Source organism: Hippopotamus amphibius, chromosome 2, assembly GCF_030028045.1.
Source record: "Hippopotamus amphibius kiboko isolate mHipAmp2 chromosome 2, mHipAmp2.hap2, whole genome shotgun sequence".
NCBI lineage: Eukaryota > Metazoa > Chordata > Mammalia > Artiodactyla > Hippopotamidae > Hippopotamus > Hippopotamus amphibius.
The window spans coordinates 21357383-21369586 of record NC_080187.1 but is presented as its reverse complement, the minus strand read 5'-3'; the positions used below and the strand labels follow the sequence as shown (position 1 = coordinate 21369586).

The 12204-nt window shown below is 44.8% G+C and overlaps 1 protein-coding gene across 4 annotated transcripts in view; it reads left to right on the top strand.

Annotated features, from left to right (window-relative positions):
* Positions 1–12204, top strand: part of RGS3 (regulator of G protein signaling 3) — a 141081-nt gene that overhangs the window by 16375 nt on the left and 112502 nt on the right. Inside the window, exon 1 of one of the 4 annotated variants that reach the window (XM_057724649.1) lies at positions 239–744. The exons of 2 other annotated variants lie outside the window; for them this stretch is intronic. In XM_057724649.1, the coding sequence (XP_057580632.1) occupies positions 666–744 (79 nt within the window). In that variant the 5' untranslated portion in view covers positions 239–665. Of the gene's footprint in view, positions 1–238; positions 745–12204 lie in introns of those variants that run through there. One more of the 4 variants, XM_057724645.1, reaches the window with a different exon arrangement.

Below are 12204 nucleotides of genomic sequence, written 5' to 3'. Positions count from 1 at the left end.
GACCTCGCCAGGTTGCTCTCATCCAAGAGAAGGCTGGAGAGAGATGGAGGGGCCAGGATGAGGGAAGGGGCCTGCAGCTGGTAGGGGGTGGAGGTCTAAGCATGAAGAACGTTTTTCCAAACCCCATTGCATTATTGGGCCAGGAGGGTGCTCCTCTGCCCCTGCTGGGTCTGGTGATTATAGGTCTGAGCTTCAAAGCATGTTGCAAACCTGGCTAACTGCTGGCCTGGGGGAGCTGGACGAGCAGGCCAAGCCTGCCCAGTGGGCGCGCCAGGAGCGGCGAGTCTGGCATGGGGCTGGCCCCTGCAGCCCAGAGCGGTCCCGGAGCCCTGAGCCAGAGCCTCGGGTGGGGCCACCCATCCTGCCGGCTCCGCGTGGAGGACCGCCGGCCCGGCCGCGGTGCTGCTGTCGCAGATGGGCTGAGGGCGCCTCCTCCCCTCGGCCGGCGGCGGATGGGTCAGGTGGAAATCTCCCCATTCAAACCGGCGCGGGCCAATCAGGGCCTGGCGCGCCCGCCGGTTCAAACGCGCGCTGCAGCCGGCCTCCCGCGCCCGCAGGGGAGACACTGGCGCGGGGGCGGGTGAACCTGCTGCCTCGGTTACTGGGAGCAACACAGACGCCTCGAGTTACAGGCGTCCCGGCCCGGCCGGAGCGGGGCCATTGCCATGGAGCGCTCCCTGCACCGCGTCTCCCTCGGGAGCCGGCGCGCCCAGCCGGGCTCGTCCTTCTACCTCACCACTTTTGGTAAGTGCCCGCGGCGGCTGCCGCCAGGGGCTGCTTCACCCTGCCCGCAGCGCCCAGAGAGGGCAGTCCCCTCGGTGGCAGGTGAGGCAGGGAGTAGCCATCCTTCTGTTTGGGGGACGCCTACCTCCCGTGGTCGCCCAGGAGGGACTCAGGGCACAGGCTCAGGCCGAGCAGGCCGCTGGGCACCACCTGCTGTCTGGCCGCTGGTGCCAAGTGCAGTTGGTTCTGCCTCACTTGGCTGAAATAATCATGCCCCAGTTAATCTTTCAGAGATCGGGTTTGCCACCACTGAGTTTCCCATTAACAAGCAGCTCAGGGTTAAATCAAGGCCTTGTTACTACATCTCGAGGTCTCCTCTGTCCTCTTTCCTTTGGCTCAGGGACAGGACAGGTGCTGGGTCAGCCCAGGTGGCCTTGGCTTCCTGTGCGCTCACATTGGAGGCCGCATCGCACCGGCTCCAGTCAATGCCTGACCAGCAGCAGAGATGGGAGAATTCTCTCCTCCAGGAGCTACTGGGCTCTCAGCAGCATCCCAGGGCCGCCCTGGGGGCTTGAGGCAGAAAGAAGTGGGCAGTAGGCTCCTGCTCCCAAGCCCCTAGATAGCAGGAGTGGGTTCCCCCAAACAACAGCTGGGCAGCAGCTGTCCCAATGATCTGGGCAAACCTGGACCTTCCAAGTCCCCATAGTAAAGTTAATTAGCTCTGTCCTAGCATACAGCTCTTCACAGCCCTCGTTCCCTCACTGGTTCTGCAACTCTCTGTGGGGAGGGAGTTACATCTCCTCTCTGAAGACTTGAGATCCAGACAAGAAGGTCTCCCAGTGAGCTAGCTGCACACTTGGTTCCTGAGCTCAAGCCTTCTGAGATGATATGTCCAGCACATTAAAAAAAAACTTTTATGCAATTTTCTTTATGAAAGTTGGGGCAGTTACTGCAACATAAGTGGACTTTGCCCACATTTCAAAGACAGAGCACCTAAGGAGTTATGCTCTCCCTGGCTCTCCTACTTTCAGTCTTACCTCTATCAGCACACTTGGCTCTTTGCAACCTGCCTTCTTCTCTAGGGGCAGAAGGAGTGATGGAAAAGCAGTGGCTTGGCCCCTGGAAATGGCCTGTGGTCTGGCATCCTGGAATTCATGAGTCCAGTTGTAGAGGGTAACAACGAGAGGAATTAACTCACCACCATTTGTTGCACGTTTATCTTGTGCCATGCCATGTGCCAAGTGCTTTCCCTGCATCATCTCATTTAATCCTCCCAACCGTTGGAGGCAGTTCGTATTGCCTCCACGAGGATGTGGGACTCCACCAGATAAGGGAAGTTTCCGGGATGCTCTGAGTTGGTGGGGCTGGGGTGGTCAGGAAGGAGTGGCAGAGAGCTGTGAGGCCTTGTTTTCTTAGCTGTGTCCTGATCAAAGAGTAAAAAATATTTTGTTTTTTTCTCCTTATTATCACGGTATAATGTATTCATTGTTGAAAACAGTGGCCGGAAGAAAGTGAAATCACCTGTAATCTGACTCCCCAGAGAAGGCCATTGTTAACATGGTTTATATCCTTCCAGACTTATTTGTATGTGTGTGTGTATGACTAATTTTAACGAAATTGAGATCCTATTATATGTACAGCTTTGCAACCCATTTCTTTTCCTTACTGGTATAATGTGAATATTTTCTTGTATCAGCCCATAATTCTTGTATTGAGTAAATCTCCCCGCCAGATCTGGGAAGTTAGGGAGGGTCCAACCGAGCAGGGAGTAGATGCCCTGCCCAGCCACGGCCTCAGGGCTGGATTGGGTGGGTATCCGGGAAGATTGCTGCTTGAATCAGTGACTGTGACCTGAGTGTGCAGCGGGCCGGCAGGAACCTGATGGGGTGGGGAGCCTCCTGCTTCATGTGTACAGCCCCCTCTCAAGTCTCTCCGAGGACTGACACTGGAAAAGTTTTCTCCTGTTTCCTGCATTAACTGTTTCCTTGACAAATGCCGTCCCTCTTCCAGGCTGCTGATTTTGTTTGTACACTGAGTAATCTTTGCTTGTCTGCTTGTGAATGAAGAGTCTTATCAGTGGTTATCAAATGTGGCCAATTATCAGAAGCACCTGGAGAGCCTGTTAAAAACACAAATTCCTAGAATCTTCTCCCAGAGATCCTGGTTTAATAGGTCTGGGGTGGAGTCAAAGAATCTAATTTTAAGAAGCCACAGAAGTATTTTGACAATTAGCCAGGTTTGGAAGCTATGGATTCGGAGTCAGTTGGTTATCAGCTATTCAGTTTGATAGCCAGTGTGGACTCCCTTAAAAATGAAGGTCTTTGCTAAGTTTTCCTCAGTTCACTGGCTTTTCCCCAGCATGGCAGGTAGCCCCTGGCCTTCAGCAGTGGGCTTTACCCTGGTGGAACCACATGAAGCTGCTTGCTTAGCTGGTAGTTTCCCGAGCACAAACAGGTAGAGGGAGCTAAATTTCCAGCAGCTCTGGAACTAAAAAGAAACAAAATTATTTTGACCAGAATTTTTTTTCGGGGAGAACACTATATGGAATATGTTGTGATTTCTGTATTTGTGTGTGTGTGTGTGTGTGTGCACGCGTGCATGCGTGCAGATGAGTACAGCTCCTTGTCCCCCAATAAAGGGCACCTTCAAGTAATGTTAGTTGGCCATACATTAAGTTGCCTTGTAAGGAGGTGGCCTGGCTTCAAGGGAGGGGAGTAAGTAAACTAGAGCTCAAACCCATCTACTCCAGAGGGATGTTATATTTATGAGAAATGATATAATTTGAAGAAGCCATAATAGGTGCACATAAGCTTTTTTTTCCCTTTAGGATTATATATTTTAGCTTTATTAGTATATTTGTTAACTTAAAAAAATAGCTTTATTGAGATGTAATTCACATACATACAATTCACTCATTTAAAGTATACAATTAAATGGTTTTCATTATATTCACAGAGTTCTGTAACCATCACCACAGTCAATTTTAGACCATGTTTATCACTTCAAAAAGAAACACTATACCCTTTAGTTTATTACCCCTAATTCCCAGTCCCCTCTGTCCCCCAACTCTAAGCAATCGTTAATTTACTTTCTGTCTCCATGTATTTGCTTATTTGGACATTTTATATAAATGGAATCATATTATATGAGGGCTTTTGTGACTGGCTTCTTTCACTCTGCATAATATTTTCAAGGTTCATCCATGTTGTAGCATGTATCAGTACTTCATTCATTTTTATGGCTCAGTAATATTCTATTGTGTGGGTATACCACATTTTGTTTATTAATTCATTGATGGACATTTGGCTTGTTTCTGTCTTTTGGCTATTATGAATATTGCTCTGCTATGAACATTCATGCACAAGTTTTTGTGTGGACAAATGTTTTCAGTTCTCTTGGGTATATACCTAGAAGTAGAATTGCTAGATCAAATGGTATGTTTAATTGTTTGAGAAACTACCAAACTCTTTTCCAGAGTGGCTGCACCATTTTACATTTCTATCAACAAGGCATGAGGATTTTGATTTCTCCACAACCTGACCAACACTTGCTATTATCTGACTTTTTGATTCTAGCCATTGGATGTGAAGTGGTATCTCATTGTGGTTTTGATTTGCATTTCCATGAGGACCAGTGCTATTTAGCATCTTTTCATGTGCTTATTGGCTATTTGTATATCTTCTTTGGAGAAAAGTTTATTCAGATTCCTTGCCCATTGAATTTAAAAATTAAAAAATTTGAAATTAATTTAAATAGCCAATTTAAGGATTATTTGTTTATTATTGAGTTGTAAGAGTGCTTTATATATGCTAGATACTAGTCCCTTATCAGATACTGTTTATGAATATTTTCTCTCAATCTATGGGGTTTTTGATCCACTTTCTTGATAGTGTTCTTTGAAGCTTAAATGTTTTTCATTTTGATGAAGTTCAGTAAATCCATTTTAAATTTTGCTGCTTGTGCTTTTGGTGTCAAATCTCAGCATCTCCTGTCATATCCAGGATCACAGAGATTTACCTTTATGTTTCCTTCTAAGAGTTTTATAGTTTTGACTCTTAGATTTAGGTCTTTGAGTTAAAAGCATATTTTTTTAAAAAACATTTTGAGTTATTTTTTGTATATGGTGTGAGGAAAGGATCCATCTTTATTGATGTGTATATGGTATCCAGTTTTCCTGGCATCATTTGTTGAAAATACCATTTTATCATCATTGGATGGTGTTGGCACCTGTGTTGAAAATTAATTGACCATACATACATGAATTTCTTTCTGGACTTTTAATTCTATTCCATTAATCTGTTTGTCTGTTCTTGTGCCAATATCACACTGTCTTGATTATGTTGCTTTGTAGTTAGTTTTGAAGCTGGGAAATGTGAATCCTTCAATTTTGTTCTTTTTTTTTCAACATTGTTTTGACTATCTTGGGTTCCTTTATTTTCCATATGAATTTTAGGTATAATATTTTATATAGAAAATGTAAACCCAAGTTCATAAAAATACTTGATAAATATTTAAAGAATATCTTCTTGAAAGTATACCAACTTATTAGCTTGCCTGAGGCAACAGATAATTAACCTACCTGGGATTTGGTCCAGGGTCTGAATGTGGTGAATGGTCATGGGAGAGAACAGGTTGCCTTTCCTCCAGGGTGTCTGAGCCAGGAGGTGATAGGCAGGCTGGACGTGTTCTGAGGGCTGCAGGTAGCTATGGACATTGGATGACACAACCCAACTCCCTTTAGAACTGTTATCCCCAAATGAACCTGCAAGATGAAAGCTGTGGGCAGCGGCTCTGCCTGTAAGCTCTAGAGAAAGTGCCTGGAATCTTTGGTTTGCTAGAGGGAAGTCAGAAAGATGTGGTTCTGAAGGCAGAGTAGACTAAGGAATGTCATTAATTTGCTGGGCATTTTCTTTGTTTTTCCATGTTTGTTTTGGTAGTACAATGTTAGCTGGGACCTGTCCCTCTCCTTTCTCCGCCTCTCATTAGAAGCCACAGAGATAAAAAGTCCATTTTCTGTAGTGAGAATGAAGTTTGGGAACAGATGCCAGGCAGGATGATGTGTTGGGTAGTGTGAAGTCAGGCCCTGCCACATCTTCTGCCAGCTAGTTGCCCCTGGCTCTCCCTGCTGCTCTGAGCCCAGGACATTCCCTGGGCTTGGCTGGGAAACCCATCCAACCATTTCTCAGGAGCTCGTCATTTGCTGGTTAGGGTCCTCAGCATTTATTGGCTTTCCTGTCATTTGGAGTCCATTTGTTTGGGAGCGTCCAGAAATTCTCAGTTTCTGGCCTTTGTTCCCTTTTTCAATTCTGCTCTGTATGTTCTTTTTTAAAAAACTTTTTATTATGAAACATAACGCACATACAGAAAAGTGTCCTTCCAAATGATGTGCAGTTCATTGATTTATCATGAAGCAAATACTGTGTAACTTTCACTGGGGTTAAAATTGCCAGTATCCAGAAGCCTCATGTTTGATATGTAAATAGTTTTTTTCTTTATTATTCAGTTCAAAATATTTTCTAACTTTCAAGTAATTTCTTCTTGAACCCATGGGTTACTTGGAAGTATATTTCTTAATTTCCAAATATTGGGGATTTTAGTAGGTTTTTGTTCCTTATTTTCCTTTCATGCAGAGAATGTACTCTGCATCCTTTCAGTCCTTTGGTGGCTCAGTTTATAGTCAGTTTTTATAAATGTTCTGTGTGTACTTGAAAAGATCTGAAGTAGGTGGGTGTAGTGTTCTTTATATATGTCAGGTTTAGGTCAAGTTTACTACTTATGTTGTTCGTATATTCTATATCCTTGCTGATTTTTCCCCCATCAGTTACTGAGAGAAGTGTGTTAAAATTCCTACTATGATTGTAAATTTATTTCTTGTTATAATTATGTCATTTTTTTTCCTTTATATATTTTGAAGAAATATTAAGAGCATACAAATTTAGAAACATTATATTTCTGATGAGTTGAAACTCTTATTATTCTGGCCTTCTTTTATTGTTATGAAGTCTTCTCTTTATTTCTAGTGGAGATAAAGTCTACTTTTCCTGACATTTTCTGGTGTCCAACTCCTGTTCCTCCAGCCGCAAGAGGCAGTCAGAAACTCTGCTCAGATTATCAGACTTTGTTACCTCTGGAATTTGAAAATACCCCCAGGAGAAAATTAGCCCAGGAAAACAGTAAACTTAATTCCATGGACCTCCATCCCCTGAGATCCTGCTTCGTAGTTCCTCTCTATCTTGTTATATCTCCAAGAAGCTTCTTTTAAATATTTTGTCTAGCTTTTCTAGATTTCCTCAGTGAGTTTGTCATCCCAGGAATAGAAGTCCCCTACATATGTTTGCTAATTTTTCTGACTTGTTTTTCTCTTTTCCTTCTTTCCTCCCTTCCTTTTGTCATTTCAGTGGGAATGCCCTCTGTTTGCCAGGTGCTTCACATATATTAGTTCCCACTTTTACAACAGCTCTATTAGAGCTGTGTTATTATTATTCTTTCCATTGTACAGATGAGGAAAGTGAGGATGTAGTGACTGAGGATCATCAGTGGTGGAACCGGGACCCAAACCAGGTCTTAAGGATTCCAAAACCCACGCTTTGCTTAGAGATCCATGCTTCTTCTTTTCTGTTTTTCATATTAAACTTGTTCTTCTGGAGAACTTCATTTGATAGTGGAAAAAAATAATGAAAAAGTAAAACATAATGAAAATAGGGGACTTCCCTGGTGGTCCAGTGGGTAAGACTCCACACTCCCAATGCAGGGGGCCCAGGTGTGATCCCTGGTTTGGGAACTAGATCCTGCATGCATGCTGCAACTAAAGATCCCTCATGCTGCAGTGAATATCCTGCATGCCGCAACTAAGACCCGGCACAGCCTAAATAAATAAATAAAAAATAATGAAAGTAAATGATTGACTCCATTGTATGGCTCAAAGCTATTAGCCAGCGCATAACAGGTGCTAATCACTATAAAATAACATACTTAATTGGAGAAGTCTGTAATATGAAACAGATAAAAATGCTGAGTAATTTATAAAATGTGATAAAACTGACAATTTTGGAATTAAACTTATATGACTTTATAGATATGATTAAATTATTATTATAAAATTTAAAGGAGAATTGGGAAAGGCAGGATAGTGTGAATTTTCTATATATTATAGTGTTGTCACAAATGTGTATGAAAGAAAACCATTTGCTCTGCAAGTAAAGCATTTTCATGAATGTGCTGGGCTGTCCTTGGGTTAATGTGGGACATTTCCAGATTTTGAAGTTTGGTAATAATGAGTATGGTTTAAATCTATCAAAATTCTTTATTAAGAAAGTCAAGGACCTCATGAAACTTAAAAGCTTTTGCACAGTGAAAGAAACCATAAACAAGACAGGAAGGCAACCCTCAGAATGGGAAAAAATAATTGCCTATGAAACAACGGACAAAGGATTAACCTCCAAAATATACAAGCAGCTCATGAAGCTTAATACCAAAAAAGCAAATAACACGATCCACAAATGGGCAGAAGACCTAAATAGACATTTCTCCAAAGAAGACATACAGATGGCCAACACACACATGAAAAGATGCTCAACATCACTCATCATCAGAGAAATGCAAGTCAAAGCCACAATGAGGTATCACCTCACACCAATCAGAATGGCCATCATCACAAAATCTGGAAACCAGAGATGTTGGAGAGGGTGTGGAGAAAAGGGAACTCTCCTGCACTGTTGGTGGGAATGTAAGTTGGTACAGCTACTATGGAAAACAATTTGGAGGTTCCTTAAAAAACTAAAAATAGAATGACCATATGATCCAGTCATCCCACTACTGGGCATATACCCAAAGAAAACCATAATCCCAAAAGAAACTTGTACCATCATGTTTATTGCAGCACTATTTACAATAGCCAGGACATGGAAGCAACCTAAATGCCCATCCACAAATGAATGGATAAAGAAGATGCGGCATATATACACAATGGAATATTACTCAGCTATAAAAAGGGATGAGATGGAGCTATATGTAATGAGGTGGATAGAACTACAATCTGTCATACAGAGTGAAGTAAGTCAGAAAGAGAAGGCCAAATATTGTATGCTAACTCACATATACGGAATCTAAAAATGGTACTGATGAACTCAGTGACAAGAACAAGGACGCAGATACAGAGAATGGACTGGAGAACTCGAGGTATGGGAGGGGGCGGGGGGTGAAGGGGAAACTGAGACGAAGCGAGAGAGTAGCACAGACATATATATACTACCAACTGTAAAATAGATAGTCAGTGGGAAGTTGTTGTATAACAAAGGGAGTCCAACTCGAGGATGGAAGATGCCTTAGAGGACTGGGGCGGGGAGGGTGGGGGGGGACTCGAGGTGGGGGAGTCAAGGAAGGGAGGGAATACGGGGATATGTGTATAAAAACAGATGATTGAACTTGGTGTACCCCCCCCAAAAAAAATAAAATAAAATGTAGAAATAAAAAAAAAAAGAAAAGAAAAAGTCAGGGACCTCAAAAACTGGAAGTCTTCTTTATTCTTGGTCATATTATACTGATTTATCTTAGAACTGTATTTTCTTAACAATCTTTAAAATTGAGAAACTGCTTCAGAATTGAAATCAGGTTTATGCCACCCAACTGTGGAGGCAACATGGGTATGTTTGTTATCTAACAAGTGATCCCACTATGTACTGGCTTAAAAAACCAAACATTTTTTATCTCACTGTTTCTGTGAGTCAGGAGTTTGGAGATGGCTTAGCTGGGTGTTTTTTTGCTGTGGGTCTCTTATGCAGGTAGCAGTTAAGATGTTAGCAGACTTATGCTGGCAGTGTAGTCTACTTCTGGAAGGAAAAACAGCTTGGGCAGCCACATTAATATCAGGGTTCGGGGCTTCCTAGGTGGCACAATGGTTGAGAATCCGCCTGCCAATGCAGGGGACACAGGTTCAATCCCTGCTCCAGGAAGATCCCACATGCCGTGGAGCAATTAAGCCCATGCGCCACAACTATTGAACCCGTGTGCTGCAACTACTGAAACCCACGTGCCTGGAGCCCGTGCTCCGCAACAAGAGAAGCTACAGCAATGAGGAGCCTGCGCACCACAACGAAGAGTAGCCCCCACTCACCGCAACTAAAAAGAAAGCCTGCGCACAGCAAAAAAAAAAAAAAAAAAAGACCCAACACAGCCAATAAAATAAATAAATTTATTAAAAAAAAAAAAATCAGGGTTCACAGGAAGCAGAGTCAAATGAACAGGGTAGAACTAACCCATCATGATTTTTGTTCCACCACAGCAGCCCCCTGCTCACTTTGTTCTGCCAGCAGGTACCATCAAGAGCCAGGGCCGCTTCTGCAAATGGAAATCAAAATTCTCCCTCCTCAAAACAAGATACTTGAAATTCTACAGGGCTACATCCTAAGAGCTGTGTGGCTCCACTTCCCCAGAACCACTGCCGTTTCTCCCTTAGAGGGCAGAGAGTGAAATGGATGAACAGGGCATAACCCTCTCTGAGTGTTAGCGGCTGGCCAGGCTCCACGTAGACCCAGCCTCCTTGGTACATTTGACCTGTTTTCATCCTCCCTCCTGTGGCTTCCAACACATGACAGTTCTTAAATTGGGAATTGCTTTTGGGGTGAATTGAGTTTGGGGAATGACTGCTTCTCCATGCTAACAGGCAAGTCCCTCATAGATGTATTCTCTGCACATCCCTGGGTGGTGTGAGCTCCTTCTAGGACACATTTCCTGCTGGCCCCTGAGTCCAGCAGTGCCGTGCAGCCCCTATCTTTTTGCTTTGTTTTCTGAGTAGGTCTCTTCCTGACTGTGTACTGAGAGTCAGAGCTCATCTTCCTGCGGCCCTCTGGTTAGTAAGGTCGGCTGGATTGAATTTCTTTAGCTGGCTTCCATACCTTTTACCCTACAGTGTCCAGTGAATCCAGAACTCCAAGTCCTGCACCCAGCAGAATATGGGTTCGTTGCCTTCTCTGTACTTTCTGAAGCTCACTCTCATCCGGTATTTTTTCCTGCCATATGGGGCCTGTCTGTTCTCCCTTTATCTCTGGACCCCTGCTCCCTGGTGCACTCCTGAAGCCTCTCTGGACACCCATCACCACCTCCCTTTGCAGGCAGAGTTGGTGCCCAACTGTAGCCCCGTGAGAACTGGGGTCATGCCCTCTCCAGGGCTGCTGAACACCCAGTGAGGATGACTTCAGGCCCTCTGGCCTGAACTTCCTACACACTCTCAGGCCACACCCTGAGCCTGGGGAGAAAGTGGGGATATTGACAAGACCAGAGGTTTGGGGGGGCTTGTGAGGGGCTTGATTAGCTAGTACCTAGACCAGCTGAAGACCCCAGGGATTCAGTCTGACTTCCTCTCCTCCTGGTGGTTCATTTCTCTAGACTTAGAGGCACTTCTTGGAGCCCGCCCTCTCTTGGGCTTCCTCATGGCTTCTCAAGCAAAGGACAAACCTTGTCCTGTGTCTAATGGCTCTCTCTGCTCCTGGACCCCAGGGTTACATTGGCAGTTGCAATGGTGCACAGTTAGAGGGCTGTGAGTGTTCTGGAAAACTGGTTCAGTGCACAGGAAAGGTGCTGGAGTTTGGGCAGTGTTCTGGTCTCTAATTCTGGCTCAGCCTACCCTGGTCCCTCTGGGCCCAGGGCAAGTCACCTTCCATCTCTGGGCAGGACTGTTCTGGCTACCAAATGAGGAGGTTGGGCAAGGTGATTTCAGGAGCCTCAGACATTCGATGAAACGGGCTTAGGGGGAGGACAGAGGGGACACGCACGGCTGAGGGAAGGGTCCCATTCTTCATCTTGCTGTCCCTCATCTGTGAGCCTGAGGATGGGCCGGGGTAAGGCGTGTCCTGCCCTGAGGACTTGGAGCTTGGTTTGCTGGGTTTGGTTTCTCTGCTGTTAACAGGGTGTAGGCAGGGCCTGGAAGTGGAGCTGCGTGGAGCTGTGCAGACTCATGTGATTTCTGAGTCAGTCTTCAACCCAGGCCTGTCCTCTGCTCCAGCTCCACCCTTGACCTTGCTCGTGCCTCTGTCCTAGCCACTGGGCTCTGAGTTCCCTGAGGGCAGGCATTGTGCAGATCAGCCCTTCCTCCCTGAGGCCGTGTTGGTGCCCAGCAGATGTTCGTGACCATTTGTGTTGGGAGATTTTTCAGTTCTGATTTCTGGGAAAGGGCTGTTGGAAGGGAATAGGTGTTGGGAAGCACAGTGGTTCCCATGACCGTGGAAAGCCAGATGTGTCGGGCCTGGGTTGGCTTTGCACTGGTAATAGTTTCAGAAAAAAATGTGTTAAATGTAGATGCCTTTGGGTTAATGAGATCCAGTCCATGGCTGCTGGCCCTGTTCGTCTATTTCCAACCTCCCTCTCCCACCCCATGCTGGATCAGGCAAAGTTTTTGTAGGAGGTTTCTCAGCTCTTGGGAGTCCCAAAGTGGTAATTGCTCAGACCTTGAGCTAATAATACCATGAATTCTGGTGCTTTTCATCC